The sequence below is a fragment of the Papaver somniferum genome, unplaced genomic scaffold (genome assembly GCF_003573695.1).
Source record: "Papaver somniferum cultivar HN1 unplaced genomic scaffold, ASM357369v1 unplaced-scaffold_65, whole genome shotgun sequence".
Lineage (NCBI taxonomy): Eukaryota > Viridiplantae > Streptophyta > Magnoliopsida > Ranunculales > Papaveraceae > Papaver > Papaver somniferum.
The window spans coordinates 763,060-780,241 of NW_020649304.1; the positions used below are offsets into that span (position 1 = coordinate 763,060).

Consider the following 17,182-nt stretch of genomic DNA (forward strand, 5'->3'; position numbering starts at 1 on the left):
TATACTTGGTATAACGGCTTAATTTTGAGAGTAATCAAAACTGGACTAGGTCCCGGGGTTTTTCTGCATTTGCGGGTTCCTCGTTATCAAAATCTTGTTGTGTGATTTACTTGTACTTTGCGCATTTATTATTGTTTTATTATTATTAAAAGTAAATACACTAGTACGTCAATCCTAATTACTTGACATGATCCTATAGTCAATCGGTCTTGTACCATAACTATTGTCAATTGAATACCTTGTTGTTGTATTGTCTCGACTTTGTCAAACTTATAGGTTCAAACGAAAAGATTGTGGTGTACTTGGGTACCCTCGTCATTTCGGGATGGGGTGTTTGTTGATGTCGATACGTCTTCAGATTCTTCAAAGTAACACGATCTTGTTTCAACATTCCTAGACTTCCTAGTCTAACCTAACAAAGTTGAGTCTAGTAATCTAATCAAGCATCTTCGGGTTTTATAACTAATATATGACAACCAAACCTGACATATCAACGCTTGGTGAGTTCAACCGAGAAATGTTCTACGTTTGATAGTTCACTAACCAGATGGACTCCTATGAGAAAACTACTATAAAGTCCAGAGTCCACAAAAAAAGATGAACTTCATCTACATAAGCATGACCAACGCCTGATAGTTCAGCAAAATGATGAACTACTATGAGAAAATAACTAGAATTCCAGGGTTCATCAAAGAAGATGAACTCCATCTACAAGATGAACAACGATGAACATGATTCGAATATCAAAATCAACTTTCCAATATTAGATCTGAGATTAGGTTTAGGTTATTTTCCGCACCGTACCTTTAATTACTTCAGGATCTTGCTCTGATGTTGTTTCGACAGTTGTGTCTTCTTCAATTACAACTGATTGCATGTTTTTATCTAAACTTCTTTGTGATTTCCTCTTCGATTTTTTCATTAGTGTTTTATCGAAGTTTTCGAATTGATCGTTTTGATGAAATTGATTATGTTTTTTTTTTGTCTATTAGGGTTGTTTCTGAAAGAATATTAGAGTTTTGATTAATCGATTGATTTTTTTATTTTTGTTTTGTTTTTTATCGATGAATCTGCAATGGGAAGTGAAATGGTTTTTGCAGATGAGAGGAATAAATGAAGTTAATAGGTGAAGGTATACGATTTGTGAAATTTCAGGCGGTAACAAGTAAGGAAGGATATTTTGATCATTTTTGATATTTTCCAAAATGAACACGCGTTTTGGTCGATGGACCAAATGGATATGGGCCCGGCTATAAATGGACCAAACCAAAGTCTTCAAAATAGAAATTTAAAATTTAAACTTTTTTTTTTTGAGAAAACAAATAATAATTATTTAAAAGAAAAATTTAATTAAAAGCACAAAAACAATTTAGCCATTACAAAAAAATATAGGGGATTTTAATAAAGTGCCACACTTCCAATATGCAGTTTCTGAAAATGCCACCGTTTTTTTCAGAGTTTATTAAATGTCATACTCTTGACTTTTTTCATCCCGTTTTTTTGAGATAACGGTTAACGGTTGTTAGTCTCTGTTAGTGCATACGTGGCATTAAATAACCCGTACAAAATTACATAGAAGCCCCTGAATTAGTTAACAGGGATTGAGTTAATCAGTTAACTGGGATTGAGTTAACCGGCTATAGAGTAGTGAGTTAACTCGCGACTCGGTGCACGTGAGAAAAACGTGCAAGATTTTCTAACGGTCGGAATACACGTGGGATCAATCTAAGAGAAACAATCTATACTAAAAATTAAAAATGGTATAATTTCCTCCAGAACAGGCTTGCAATTGAAGGACTGTCGCTAGGTGTGTTTACAAAACCAACTCCAATTATTGACAAAGCAAATTCAGAAAACAAAAACTGCTTCCGGAATTCTGTGAAATCCGTACACCCCGTAGTAACAAGAAAAAAGAGATTGGGTGCAGAACCTAATCCTTCAAGAGGCCTCGCTTCTTGAAACATTCTAGCATGGCAACACCAATCTTAGCTGGAGACTCGACCACGGTAACCCCAGCTGCCCTCAGGGTCTTGATTTTGTCCTGGGCAGTACCCTTTCCTCCTGATACAATAGCTGCATTTGCAACAACAACAAAATTAGGATGACAAGGCAAATAACAGAGAAACCTCACAGCTTAAGTAAGATGCAGAAACAAATGAAACACGATACATGATATGCTCAGAATCAGAGTCGTATAATGCAAACTCGAAAAATGCATGATTATGTTAAAGCTTATCGTTTTTAGTAAAATTCATCTATAGCTAACAGGAATACCTCCAGCATGACCCATACGACGACCGGGTGGAGCTGTAAGACCGGCAATGAATGCTACTATTGGCTTCTCAGTTCCAATTTCCTGTATCATAGATAACACAAATCAGTTCCACTCAACAACATGACACAATTTATGAATTAAACAATAAAAATGAAGCAACAACCTCCGGGTACTATCAAAATGAACTATAAATTAGGATATACTATATTACACATGTTCTGAATAGGATTGCATTTGTCAGAACCAACCACTTGGTACCCTTCTTCACCAGCATCACTTATTCTGCTCTTGCACTAGCTTTCTTTGCATCAACAACCAACATCAGCTGCCACCTCCTGCAATCTTGAACTCAAGGAGAAACAACATTTCACCAGCTTTCTTCCCTTGCTTCGCCAGTAGTCGCCAAACCCTTCAGCTTACAGCTCACAACATCAGAATGGCTGAAGCAGCAGCAACATTGTCTCCCAAATGCAGTATCAACTTGTACCACCTGCACTATTTCAGTCTCAAGCCTTCCATTAACTGCCATCATCTGCAACATGCTCTTCTTGAATTCCATATTCATCTCCTCAGCAACACAAACAAAACCCCAGTCCGAGACAAACCCATTTGAATAGCAGACAACACAAGCCAAGACCAACACTCCATTGCAGTACTGTTGCATCCATTCTACCAACATCACCACACAAACTCAGCTCGAAACCATTCACCAGTTCATACCAACAACATCAGTTCACCCAGCCAACAATTCATAAACCTATTAGCTCATTCAAATCCCTATAATTCCTAACACATGCATCTAACGGTTCCTGCTGCTCAATAAGACAACCACCCTTCACCAGCACATACTCCATCCCTCTTCCATGTATAGCAAAATCTTCATCTGAGTTCATCATTCTCTCTTGTTTCAGTTCAATCCCAAGCCAAAACCCATTATTTCTCATCCTCCATCCATCCAATTTTCACTCAGTTCGAACCCTTGAGCTTCACATAACCTAATTCTGCCAATTCATCAACAACAGACTCATCTTCTCCATATTCTCATCAAATTCAGATGCCAACTCAAGCTTTTCCGTGTTCTCACACATGATCTGTTGCTGCCAACATAACCCATCTCTCCAATTCCTTGTAAACTTGGAATCTCAGTTCCATTTCTTCAACAGCAGAATCAGATTCAATTATCTTTTTGAACTCAAAACCGTGTTTTAATCCAAGCCCCATGTCTAACATGTTGTGTTGTTCTCAAACTCAATCCTGTAACAACCCCATCTGCCTCCTTCATCGATCTATAACAGCAGCAGAGAGACATGCGTAAGAGGAGAAAGAATTGGGGAAGAAATGGATCCCTTCTTCTCGACCCCTAAATCAACCCAGAAAAACGAAATTAGGGTTTGCAATCATACCATATCTGCTGCTTGTCCTTCCCCTTCTTGTTCTGAATCTCGATCTTTACTAAAACCCTTTACTCAGACACTAAACCTAAGCGAAATCCCGCTGAAAACTGACTCAAACCCTAGAAGAAAAATGAAACGATACAAACTGTTTTCAATCCCACGAAGGATAAAGTAGTCATTTAGCCTGTGCTACGTGTAATAATCTCGTGCACGACATCTTGAGCCGTCCATATAAGACACGTGTAAGTAATCTTGACAAAGTCAAAAAAATTTGACCAATCATGTGGGTCCAAGGCGTTAGTGCTAACGGTTGTGGCATTAAATAAACTCTGAAAAAAACGGTGACAGTTTCTTGAATCGGGATTTGCAAGTGTGGCAGTTTGTTAAAATTCCCAAAAATATATGGACAATGAATTCTTCATTTTACTTCAAAACGATACTATTTGGTTTTATCCACTATCCCCGATTAATTTCCATATCTTTGATATATCATAGTCATCCAGATCCTACGCTACATCCTACATGTTGCGAAAGCTTTTAAAACAAGATGTTATGGTTTAGTGGTAATGGAGTCCAGCAAGCAGCTACAATAATACAAGGGCTTGCAATTTAAGTGCAAAATATGTAATAAAATAATTCCTTCACGAAATCAGTTTTATATCCGGGTTTCATGTGCCGCAGTGGTTTTCATTGACCCATCAGAAACGGAGGTTGGACTCGAGGGCCTATCTTCCAGGACAATGCAAAAGAATGACGGTATGATCTTACTCTTTCATTTCAAATCTTTGTAGTGCGACTATTGATTCATATAGAACACGGTTGATGGTATTAATAAAAGTATAGGTCATAGTCATCTGACCCTACATCCTCTTATGACCGATGGAATCTGAAACTAAAATATGATTTAGTTGACCTGTACTTGTTTGAATTTGGTTGTTGCCCGAAGAGGATTGGGCAGTGATGGCATTTTTTTTGTTTGATTGTGTTTGCTTGTCCAAAGAGACACATCGAGTGAGATAATGGAGAAATGGAATTCTATCACACTCGAAATCGTCTACTATGTTTTGGGTTGGATTAGTTTCTTCTCCTGGACTTTTGGTTTCTACCCACAAATTATTCTTAATTACAGAAGAAAAAGGTACGTTTTTCTGTTATTTTTGTTACAGTTCGGAAGAATTTGTTTATTTGAATTTCATCAAGTCAGCCGAGTATTGCTAATTATTTGATCATCTTTTTCTGAAGCGTTGTGGGGCTTAATTTCAATTACTTGGTTTTAAATTTGACTAAGCAGTCGTCTTATCTCATCTACAACGCTTCTCTCTTTATTAGTCCTGCTGTTCAGAAACAATACCACGACAAATATGGATTTGGAGAGGTTGTTCATGCTTCAACTTTTCCGTACAGTTTTTTGTTTGACAGGCTTAATTTGCATAATTTGGTATATGTGCAGATGATACCTGTAGCTGCCAGCGATGTAGCTTTCTCTACTCATTCTATTCTGTTGACATCATTTGCCTTGTGCCAAGTTCTTGTCTACGAAGTAAGTGGTTTTGGAGTCTTGTCAGTGTGTGGAACTTTTGTTATTCTGAATATCAAGTGTACACACTACTGGGATAGAAAAGCTTTACGCCGTGCTTAATAAACTCGCCGTTTTGCTTTCACAGCGTGGAAGTCAGAAGGTCTCCAGACTTACAATTGGAATCACTGCAGCAGTGTGGGTTACTGTTCTTGTTTGTCTGTTCATAGCTTGGCCTCACCAATCTTGGCTATGGCTGCTATCTGTCCTCAAGTTAGTCTTTTCTCTTACTGTAGAAGTGACTTTGAGATGTGTATATTTACAATTTAGCAATGAGTTGGACCATTAACTTTTATCGCACTTGCAGCACAATACAAGTCACCTTGGCGGTCATCAAATACATTCCCCAGGTCAGGCTACTCTCCGGTTTCAAGAATTGTGTATTTGGTAATATTATTTTCGTTTTTATTGTTGTTCGTCAGTCACATATTCAAATTGCAAAAAAATACTGTATAAAACTCTTTCTTGGTCATCTTACAAAATACTTAAGCTTTTTGTATTCTGTAATGACAGGCACTCTTGAACTTCACGCGAAAGAGCACCGAAGGATTAGCCATTGGGATCATTTTACTTGATTTTCTTGGAGGTGTAACAAACTCTACGCAAATGATCACACAGTCTATAGACCAAGGTGCGTTCCTTAATCTAATCCTCAGGGATTTTGGCCATTTCGAATTAGTGATTAAGCTCACACAAGATATTATGTTTACTTGTCTTTTGCAGGATCTTTTGAGAACTTTCGTGGGAATTCGGGGAAGATCCTGCTTTGTTTGATACCGAACATTCTGCCTCTTATGATTTTCAGTTAACATGTTGATGATAAATTTAGTGTTTTGCTGGAGAGAGGGATAATTTTTGCAGCATGATCATTTTATTCAAGTATATGTTATTCATCCCTCTGATTTTGCAAATGTGGAACTAGCCCGTATATAAGATTTGTTCTTGAGAGTTAAAACCGAAAATCTTTTTGCAGGTAACCATCGTGTATGACCTCGTCGTCTTCTTCCAGCATTATGCGCTGTATCGTTCCAAGAACGGGAAGATATCATCATTTTCGGATGAGTCACACAATGGAAGTACAGCTCCACTGATTAGATCGTCTGACTCGTGCCAACAAGATAACGTGTAAATTCTTGCATTTGTATATGTTTCCTCTTTCAAGGAATACCCTGTTGAAGTATACTTCCAAGACCGTGACAATATCATTTTCACATGGTTACAAGGTCTCTGCTATAGTTATTTTTTTTTTACTGGATATGCTCTATCTGAAGCAGACAGTGTAAGAGCAAGTCTTATGGTGGAATCCAATCTATTCCAAGTGTGGAAAAACCATGGAATGTCAAGTCTAATGGCTTCCAAGTTGGGGTTTTCAACAGAAAATCCAAGCAAGGTTCCACCGTTTCGTGGGAGGGTTCGTGGAATCCATTTGAATGCCAATAAGAATAGCGTTTTTTTTTGTCCGTAGATTTAGGATGAGTTGTTGAAATCTAACGGCTGAGAAAAAAACGCTATTCTTAATAGCGTTTTTTTAGCGCTATTAAGAATAGCGTTTTTACTATTCCACCACTACACTTGCACTTCCATCCACGGTTCCAAATGTTGAGATGGTGTGGAAGATGGAAGATGAAACTCTTCCACCATAAGACTTGCTCTAATACAAGGTCTTTTTATTTACTTGTACTAATAATCTTGTTCTTGAGGAAACTAATAGTTCAATGATTTCTTGACGAAATCCAGTAGAGTTTTTATTTGCCACGTTATGGCTCAAGGAGCACAGATAGAGAAACACGTCTCCTCCATATAATACGAACATTGGCCCTTAGTGAAGTGGTTGTGCTTCTTAGGTTAAGCAGAATTCAGTTCCTTTCGGACTTAATTCCTGGAGTGACAGTAAGTACAGAAGTTCGTAGGACCTTGATTACCCGGGCAAAGATGCAGCGCAGCAATGCATAAGTTTATTGGTCATATATCAGACACCACACACACTTCTTCTTCTTCTATTGTTGGCTCATGGGTGAACATGAATACTTGATGTAATGGAAATAAATCTTTTTGGATGCGGGTGTCTCTCCCGAAATCTACCAGATGTGGGTGACGCCAAATCTACAGATTTTACCCGTTGCTCACACCTTAAGCCCATTAGTCGACATACAAAATCACACGAGAATACAAGATCAAGAGGGATTCAAGGCCATTCACACTCGGCGCACTAACTCTGCTACTCATTAGAACCTCAAACCTCCTGAAATAAAAAAGTGAAGTTGCAACTATTCACACAGAAGATGTATTGGCTAGTAGTTGCTTAAAATCCGACAGGAAGCAGTCTTTTCTTCCTCCACCATCAACTAATCCATTGGGTGGTGAAACTTAAAAGCGAAAGTGGGAAACGTTGCTGTAAAAGAAGCACTGATTCTAAATGACAAATAGTTAAAAGAAACCACCACATTCAAGATCTTCACAGCAAATCCTTACAATATGTCTGCAAAGGAGAATATAATGTGAGTTGTAAAGCTGTTGGGTACGTGTACCCTAAATTTTTGGGATCATTTGATTTTTGAATTTAACCAAAGTAGCTAAACGACGGTAGTACTCCATAATAAGCATAACTAGCCAGTTGAAAGCCATGATTATTTGATTCAAGCTGATGATGATACACATGCTCATTTGCTTATAATAATTGTTGGCATCACTCAAATGTCATGTATATGTCTCAAGTATCATTCATGGCCGACTTATTCCAAAAATCCATAGTAATCTATCAATATATTATTGCGCGCATACGGCACTCTTTCATTTGGGCCTTTTGAGGTACACATTGTCTCGGAAATGGGATATCGGTGCACTATGAATATGTACATCGTCTATGGATCATAACTGCGATAAAGTTGTCGACCCTGAGCGCATCGAGTATCATGCCGGCTACTGACCCTTTCGTGCTGGACCCTAGCTAGTCACTTACCCAAAACCCCACCAGCATGTATAATTAAGCTAGCTAGACGAGACTAAATTAAAAGCTGAAAATATCACCATGGCCACCTTAAAGCTGAAATTATTCCATAACAGATAGATAGCGAGGAGTTAAAGTTGAATAAGATTCTGTCTGTATGTGTGTCTGTGTGAATATCCTGGCCTAGCAACTTTACTTTCATCTGAGTGAGGAAAAGTGTCGTTGGCTTTTGGTTTTGGGTTTATTCTTAAGGATTCCTTACTTTATATAGTTCACTTTGAGCAAGAGATGGAAGAATTTAAGAACTGCTTTTGGTTTTTGCTATGAATAACTGTGTATCTTGACCCAGAGAATGATACTAGGGGAGGATATATTCTTCCCCAAGTAGGAACCGCTATAAAGCTTAAAATGGAACCTTGTGGGCTTACAGAACCGTCACACAGACCTTGCTTGCATACTCCAGGTAACTAGCTAGCAAAAAAGATCACCAAACTACATGCCTGTCTCCAAATAAAGTAGGGACATTAGATCCCAGAAAAGAATTATACAATTGTGGGTCGTCCTAAAATATTTGGACTTTGCAAAATTTATTAGAGCATGAACCATGCCTGTATTAAATAAACAAGTAGCGAGCATGTGCCTTGCATATAATTTGGTGGTGCTCCTACACTATATGTTATACTCTTTCGTTTCAGGAAAAATGATATTTTCATCTTTTGATTTTTGTCTAAAAAGTGAAAGTATCACCATTCATGAAAAGAAGGTAGTAATTTTTCATCCGAAAAATAATCGTTGTTTTTTATTATACAATTGTGAATTAATTTTTTTATAGATTTTTTCAATTTATGCTTGAACTATATCTAACCAATAATCATGTCTAACTTTTAATTAATAACCATGTCTATTTTTTGAGGGAAAACACACAAAAATTAGAAGAAACATAAAAGTTTTTGAAAAACAAAAATTTGAATTATTATTTATGCTCGTTGCGTACATAATTCAAAGAGCTTTCCGAATATATTAAATTCACAAAAATGCGACATATTGTTTGAAAGATACAAAGTTCTTTCTAAATATTTGTCTTTACTTTTATAAAAATAGCATTTTTATAAATATCGATTTTTGATCAGTTTACCCTTAAGTCCTTGTATACATTCTTTATACCATTCCTTCAAGATATAGTGGCTGATAGAAAATGGAAATCTAATAATCCAACAACTAAAGATAATAATTGTGACAGAAATGCTTTTGTGACATGAATCTTTTGTAAAATATTCCAAGATCCGATAACTAAAAATTAATATAGGGAGATCTAATGGTTACGAAGGGTAAAGCTTTGATATTCTCTTGTTCACATTAAAAGAGGAGGAGATATAGATTTTGTGCTAAAATTGGCTTGTATTATTCATCTATTGTTGCAGCATTAAGTGATATTTATTTCGGTGCATTTTTTGTTGCTAAGTTTTCTCTTGTAATGCAACCGAGTTTATTCTAACTTTAAATATGATTAATCACATCTTCTACATTATATTATTACTTGTGCTGTAACAGCTCATTACTTACCAACGCCCACCACCACCGTAAAAACTATTATATATACCAACGCACACCACCACCATAACAACCACTGTATATATACACTGCCACCACTGCCTCCACGTGTTAACACCACCGCTCCTGGCCCTCCTCCACCACCCACCAACACCCAACAACATTAGTACACTACTACCACTTCCTCCATCACCACTCACTAACACCATCACATCCAACACTAATGTTCAATGATATTGTTAGCCAACTCATAATCAATTAATAAACACATTTTTATTAGTATTATTAATGGGCTATGATGGGAAATTAATGGATTGTTTTTACACTGGTCCCTAGGATACTCTCTAGACAACGCAGGATTTACGAAGCCTTCATTATCTCACAACCGCATACGAAACAGAAAACGAATCACCGTCCCTCATCAACAAAAGCTTACTACTTTCCATGTCATAATTATTCAAAGGGAATTACTATGGTAGAGGAATTCCTATAGGAATCACTTAATCTCATTGTTATTCAGCCACGCGGATAGACAAAGTGAATTGTTCTGTTTAGATTGATTTGACGGAGTTAATGAAATCTTTGGAATTCCAATCTTTGATTATCTAATTAATCTTGAAAATAATGATCAAATTAGAACGAAACTAAAACAACCATTTTGTGACGAGATGTATTCCAGACACTGTATAGAAGGACTCTCTTCGGTCGTTCAAATATTAATATGTACATTATGTTAGAGTGTTCCTTAGTTGAACCCACCAAGCGTTGATATGTCAAGTTTGGTTATCATATTTTAGTTCCAAAACTCGAAGATTCTTGATTTGATTACTAAAGTCAACATTGTTAGGTTAGACTACGAATATAAAAGTGTTGAGACTTTCTCTTGTTACTCACGAAGAAACTGAAAACATATCGACAGTGACGAAGCAATTCGAGGTTTGTAACTGCAGACTTGACTTGTTCCGTTTGTATCTTTCGTTCTTGCAATTTAATATTCATGAAAACATAAAATACGAAGTAAAGCTTGTTTACAATGACTTTAGTATTAGTGACTTGATCCTTATATTATGATCAAATCATCATTAAGAAATAATATACTAGTTGTTTCTACAACTTAAGTATATGTAGTTATGAAGTATAATTTATTAATGAAGTTCGTGTTAATGACATTGCACTAATTGGTAATTCATTATTATTTAGTGTGTTGAACTTCCGGATGAATTCATACCTTTAAATTATGTTTGAAAGAAATTTGAATTATATGGTTTAAGGAAATAGACTTGCGAATTTGTTTCATAGTGGAAAAGGTGATTCAGGATCAAATTTAGAACTGATTCCCATAAGGATGTAATCTAGGACAGATCCAAAATAAGGATATAATCCAGAATCCAAGACCGATCCCAAGGATCTAATTCAGGATCGATCCTAGCAAGGATTTAAACCAGGACCGATCCTAATATGTCTGACCGAACTTTTCACTATTGATATGTCTATTATTTTTGGGTTTCTGCAGATATCGAGGTGTACATGGGTTAACTTGGAATGTTCATTTATGTTGACACCGTGATTTGAACATGCCCTAAACTCTAATATTTTAATGTTCAAGTGTTTTTATTTGATACTCAAGGCATGATATTGTAACCGATTTTTCAATATCTTTTTAGACAGAAATTATGTACTAACCATATCGCAGGGGTTTGCATATCTATAGTTACTATTTTAGTATAGTACATGGATGTGTGTTAGCTAATATTGGTTGTCATGTAAGAGAGATATTGGTATAATAGTTGGAATACAATTGGTATTTGTTAATTTTGGAATTAAATCTATGTTGCATATCTTAAGAATTTTCGGAATTGGTAATACATCGTCTTCCAATCAAACCTTGGTCATAATACTATGAATAATAGAGATTGTATTCTTACAAACTCATAGCTTGAAACACAGTTTGATCGATCGTGTGGGTAGCCAACTTGTTAAGAGATACGAATAATCTAGAAAGGTGAAACATCTTGCATTTCCTTCGTATAAAGTCTTTTTTTGCAACAAGAAGCTTTTAATAGTATCGTTGGTGGGAAACTAAATAATATTGTTATTTTAGTTTTTCGATTGATTATAATTTGATTAATAACTAACGGTATGGTTATCCTTGGTAGATCAAACTTGTTAATTCTATGGTTCTTCTTTTCTGATATAAGGCCACTCAAGATTGTTATAGGATTTGACTATTACAGAGATTTCATAATTCAATATATGTAGATAGAATTTTGATCAATCAATGTTAACAAACTCGATTCTGTGTGTGTTGATCAATAATGAAATTAAGTTTTTTTGCAACAGTTACTTTGAAGATTCAAGACTTGGAAATTTTTATTTTTGTTTCTGGTCTTTATGATTCTTCTTGCACAGGTTTTCTCTAGGATCCAATAAGAAGTTTATCTTGATAGACATAAGGCTTGTTTAAAGATCGAACATATTTTCTGGTTGCTTCTTCTTGTTAAGTTGATTGGATAGAGATAGTCCATCGAGATTGATTATTCTGGTAATCACTATGTCTTAGTTTGATCTTTGACAAAGGAGTATATATTATTTAAACGAAATATCCTTTGTGTTAGAGCACTGCTCGGTTGAACTCCCAAAGAGGTATGTGAACACTGAACCATCCTATTTACTCATCAAAATTACAATTTTATCTATATGAGACTATGTCGTATGATTTTAGTAGATTTCATATTGCAAAGAAGAAGTTTCGAGTCAAGCTTGTCTTGTTAAATATCTCGAAATATAATTCAAGCAATGGATGTTCATAGATCCTTAACAGCCTTAGTTAAGAACAATATATTGTTTAAGAACTATTTTATTTCAAGATGATCATTTGAAAATTGTACAAGCAATGATATATCATATTTCTGGCGATTGGGAATGTTTAGAATCATTGAAAGAGAGTTTTCAGAACTTTTGAGATTCTGGACACATGGATGTATGCATACCCAGTACGCATACCCTAATCAACTGAGTTTCGAAATAGGGGGTACACATACTGGTACCCTAAGGTCTTGAATTCATGAATGGGGGGAGGTACGCATACCTTGAATTCGTAAACTGCTAAGGGTACACATACCCATTAGGCGTATCCTAGCATCCTAAATTTACGAACTGGTCTATAGGAACATGTACCCCTACACACACCTACCTAGTAATTAAGCAGATGATCACAAACTATTTTCGCAAATATGTTTGGCGTTGCTACAACTCTCATAAACACTTCTAAGATATATTTGCTTAAATCTCAAGTTATCTTAGCTTGAATTCAAAGCTACCTATATCGTTGAAAGTCTATAAATAGAAAGACTCAAACAACCGGATGTTTCAATCCCTGACATTTATGTGTCCTAGTTGTATACTAGAGTTTCCTTATGTTAATCTGGATTTCTTCTGAGAAACATAATTAGGTTTACGACTTAAAGACTTCAATTATGGATTCATGAAACCAGGTCCATCCAGTAGCGAATCCACAGTGGGGCCAGTGGGGTCACTTGCCCCCCTAAATTTTCTGAAATAAAAAAATCCCATGTAATTTCCTAAAAATAATCTTGTCCCCCTCGGTATTTACACCAACCTAACCTATATCAGATATAGTTCTAAAACCAACCTTATCGCTTAATTCAATTCCACCTTCCATGAACTAAAAAACTGTCCTAAAATTAAGGATGTGTAGATAGTCCTTAGGTTTGACGATAAACTGATCCATTTAGCTCGATTTTACCACGAAATTTTTCTCCTACTCAACTTGTGTAACTTTTAGATCAACTACTACGTTACTAATATAAGGTACAACAATGAGTTTTTAGAATTAAAATAAAGTATTGATCTTACAATAGAAATGGTATATTAATTTCAGAATATGAGTATTTATTGCAATCAAATAAATACGATATTTTTGATTTTCTACAATGAGAGATACATATTCGATCTGATTGGAGATGATGATATTGTCATCAATATGTTCCAGAATATGAGTACTCGTCACATGCATGCATAGAAATTGGTGATTTAGCTAGATTAGACTTAGTTGCATATTTCTATTGAGCTCTATTTGGTATTTTAGCCAGATCATACTTTCTTTACTTTGCAAGTTTATTTGGTAATGTGCGTATGTTCCGGTTTGAGTGATCTCTATGGTATTTAGTTTACTTTTGTGTTGATGCATGAGATTTTTTTTTTCTAGTGATAATATTATTTATGTTCTTGGTGTGCCCCCGTTAAACTTTTGTTATGGATTCTTTACTGGGTCCGGCTATCTTTACCTTGATAGTTCGTGTATCCTGAATTTGTCTTAGTGACTGTAAAGCTTTTTGTCAATCTCGAATCAAGAACGAGATAGATAGAAATGACAAAGTCTTACTAATCTCAGGATTTACGATTCCTCTAAAACTTTTCTTTGTTGATCGGTTTAAGATTGTTCTTGAGAGGTGGTTAGTAATCCAAGCTTCCCAGCTAACTGAGTGTAAGTGTTCCAGGTTTTTTTACTGTAAACAGATTTCCAAGCCTTGATCTAAACAATCTAAAGGCAAATCAAATATTGTTAGAGCACTGCTCGGTCAAACTCGCATGCGTTGCTATCTCAAGCATGTTTGTCAATGTTAGTGATCAAAACTATAAGTCTTGATTTCTAGTCTCTTATAGCTAAGTCTCGGACTAGGATAGTAAGTGTAGTTGAGCTCAAGGACTTCATGGCGATTCATCATACAAGTAGAAGATCTACTCAACGAACCGGTGGAACTTCTCGACAAAAAGGTATGTGGAGACTTGAACTTATCTGTCACTCAAAAGTCTATCTATTCTATCTACTACTCTTTGAGACAAAAGTCGTATGCTATATATATAGACTAGATCATACACATTTGGTATTTCGATCCGAGTATACCTCACCTATCTATATCTCGAAATATGTGTTGGTGAGCTTTTCGCTTCGAGCAAGTTTATCTTTACCTAGTGACGAAAGTCATGAATGTTTCAATCACTTTGAAAATTGCTTTGACGAGAAATAGTGTAACAACTATATAACGTCCTCTAAGAATGTTTCAATGATTGGAATGAGAGTTTAGATTACATAACCAATGGATTCCTTGAACCGAAGTTTTCGAACTTTGTTGATCAAGAGAACCGGAAGTATGGCAAGTGTCAAGTCCGCGAACTGCCGAAGTTCTCAAACCCGAGAATTTCTGCTGGAGTTGACAAACTACTTGCGTGAGCCAAGTCCGCGAACCCAGTCCGCGAACCGACGTAGTTCTCGAACCCGAGAATTTCTGCTGGAGTTTGTAAACTATATCCAGTGTCTTAAGTCCGCGAACCTAGTTGCGAACTTGAGAAGGTTATATATCTAAAGATGATTTCTGAACTTAATCTTAAAAGACTAAGGAATGCATTTGCAAACCGTGGCTATTAAAGTTAATGAACCGATTCGAGTGAATCAAATCATCTTTGCTTCAATTGTGTCTTATGTAGTTACATAAGATTTCTTTGCAATTGAACAACTCTCTTAACTAGTTCATTTGAGTCAATTGAACTAGTTATGGTGAAGAAGAACATGGTTGGTATGAAACGCTCATATGGTTAACCTCTTTGGGTAGATTATTGTTGAACCAAAAATGTACAAGTTTGGGTGTCGTTAACAAACCTAGAATCATACAGTCATTTGTGTGTGACAAGCTAAGTTTTCGATCTAACGGTTGAGAAATATTAGCTTGAATCTAAATCAGGTTTTCATCTAACGGTGAATATTGATTGCTTTGTAACTAAGGCAAAACCCTGATTTGAAAGGCTATATAAAGGAGACATCTAGTATTGTGCAAAACTAATCCCCACACCTTAGTGTGATACTAGTTTGCGTGCTAGAGTCGTTTCTCCTACCTTTGGTTTTCTTCTTCTAAAACCAGGTTAACGTCTTAAAGACTTCATTGGGATTGTGAAGCCAGACCGATACTACTTTTATCGTAGTTGTGTGATATGATCTTGCATCTTATATCGTAACAGTACAATCATATTGATTGGCTTGAGATCGTGAGAGTTCTCTGATAGGCAAGATATAAAAAAAGTAATCACAAGCACCTTCGTCTCATCGTTTGTGATTCCACGACATCTTGTTTCGCTACCATACTATTAAGATTGTTGTGAGGTGATTGATTAATCTAGGTTGTTCTTTGGGAATATAAGACCGGATTATCAATTGGTTCATGTTCACCTTGATTATTATCAAAATAAGGAACAAAAACTTTTAAAGTTTTTCTCTGGAGACAGATTGATCCTTTTATAGACTTGTCTGTGTAAGACAGATTTGTTTATTGTTAAAGCCTGCGATTTTGGGTCGTAGCAACTCTTAGTTGTGGGTGAGATCATCTAAGGAAATCAAGTGTGCAGTATCCTGCTGGGATCAGAGGCGTAGGGAGTACAATTGTACCTTGGATCAGTGGGAGCTGATTGGGGTTCAACTATAGTCCAGTCCGAAGTTAGCTTGGAGTAGGCTAGTGTCTGTAGCGGCTTAATACAGTGTGTATTCAATCTGGACTAGGTCCGGGTTTTTTTTGCATTTGCGGTTTCCTCGTTAATAAAATTTCTGGTGTCTGTGTTATTTCAGTTTCCGCATTATATTGATTTATCTTTATAATTGAAATAATACAGGTTGTGCGTTTAGATCATCAATTAGTATAATCCAACCTTTGGTTGTCGATTGTCATTGATTGATCCTTGGGCATTTGTCTTTGGTACCGTCCAAGTTATTCCTTGTATTTGATTAGAACTCGCAGGATCTGCTTGAGTAAATCAAATCAAGAGAGAGATATAAACTCGTTGATATACTTTTAATTGATTGAGTCTTGTTGATTCTCTTGAAATTATATTCGAGTTTGTCCATACAGATTGCTAAGAAAAATATTGGGAGGTGTTGTTAGACCCCCGCATTTTCAATTGGTATCAGAGCTGGCAAACACGTTAAAGACCTTATAAGTCTGTGTTTGTAGCGATTTGATTATGGACGAGTCTATCTCTAATAACGTATCAGTTCAGAAACTACCAGATGATTCTAAAAGCTTGGTTTCACCTGAGAGAACTGTCACATCTAAGTCAATATCTAAACATTCTCTTGATGTAAAAACTGTTGATTGGGAAACTCTCCTAGAAGAACAGTTGGATGAATTTTCTGATGAAGGTGATTCAGATATTGATAGAGATGTTGATGAGGAAGTCTCAGAGTATGTTAAGTTTTTGGATTCGTGGAATATGAAGAAGATTACAACTTCTCATGTCTTACCTCTTCTGACTCCTCTCTGTCGAGAAAACTAGAAATTGAGAAGATGTTATGTAGGTGTTTATTTTTCGAATCATTCTTGCGAACCGATCTTCAAGGATTCTGAGGAAAACCTACGTATGAAGTCACTTGA

The 17,182-nt window shown here is 36.1% G+C and overlaps 1 protein-coding gene and 1 long non-coding RNA gene across 2 annotated transcripts; one reads left to right on the forward strand and one right to left on the reverse strand.

The window, feature by feature from the left end:
• Positions 1-1,761: 1,761 nt before the first annotated feature.
• LOC113343655 lies at positions 1,762-2,345 on the reverse strand. Its single transcript, XR_003357355.1, has 2 exons — positions 2,275-2,345; positions 1,762-2,073 (listed from the first exon to the last, which is right to left on the reverse strand). It is a non-coding gene; the product is annotated as an uncharacterized LOC113343655 (long non-coding RNA).
• Positions 2,346-4,688: 2,343 nt separating this feature from the next.
• On the forward strand, positions 4,689-6,433 carry LOC113343652 (cystinosin homolog). The gene is made up of 7 exons (XM_026587788.1): positions 4,689-4,807; positions 4,912-5,044; positions 5,120-5,209; positions 5,334-5,458; positions 5,553-5,595; positions 5,759-5,876; positions 5,969-6,433. Exons 1-7 carry the CDS (start codon positions 4,689-4,691, stop codon positions 6,052-6,054), a joined length of 714 nt encoding a protein of 237 aa, XP_026443573.1. The 3' UTR covers positions 6,055-6,433.
• Positions 6,434-17,182: the final 10,749 nt, after the last annotated feature.

Coding starts and splice junctions, on each gene's coding strand:
- LOC113343652 (XM_026587788.1), top strand. CDS start 4,689: ATGGAGAAATGGAATTCTATCACACTCGAAATCGTCTACTATGTTTTG. Junction 5,459..5,552: donor TGGCTGCTATCTGTCCTCAA/GTTAGTCTTTTC, acceptor TCGCACTTGCAG/CACAATACAAGTCACCTTGG. Junction 5,596..5,758: donor TCATCAAATACATTCCCCAG/GTCAGGCTACTC, acceptor CTGTAATGACAG/GCACTCTTGAACTTCACGCG.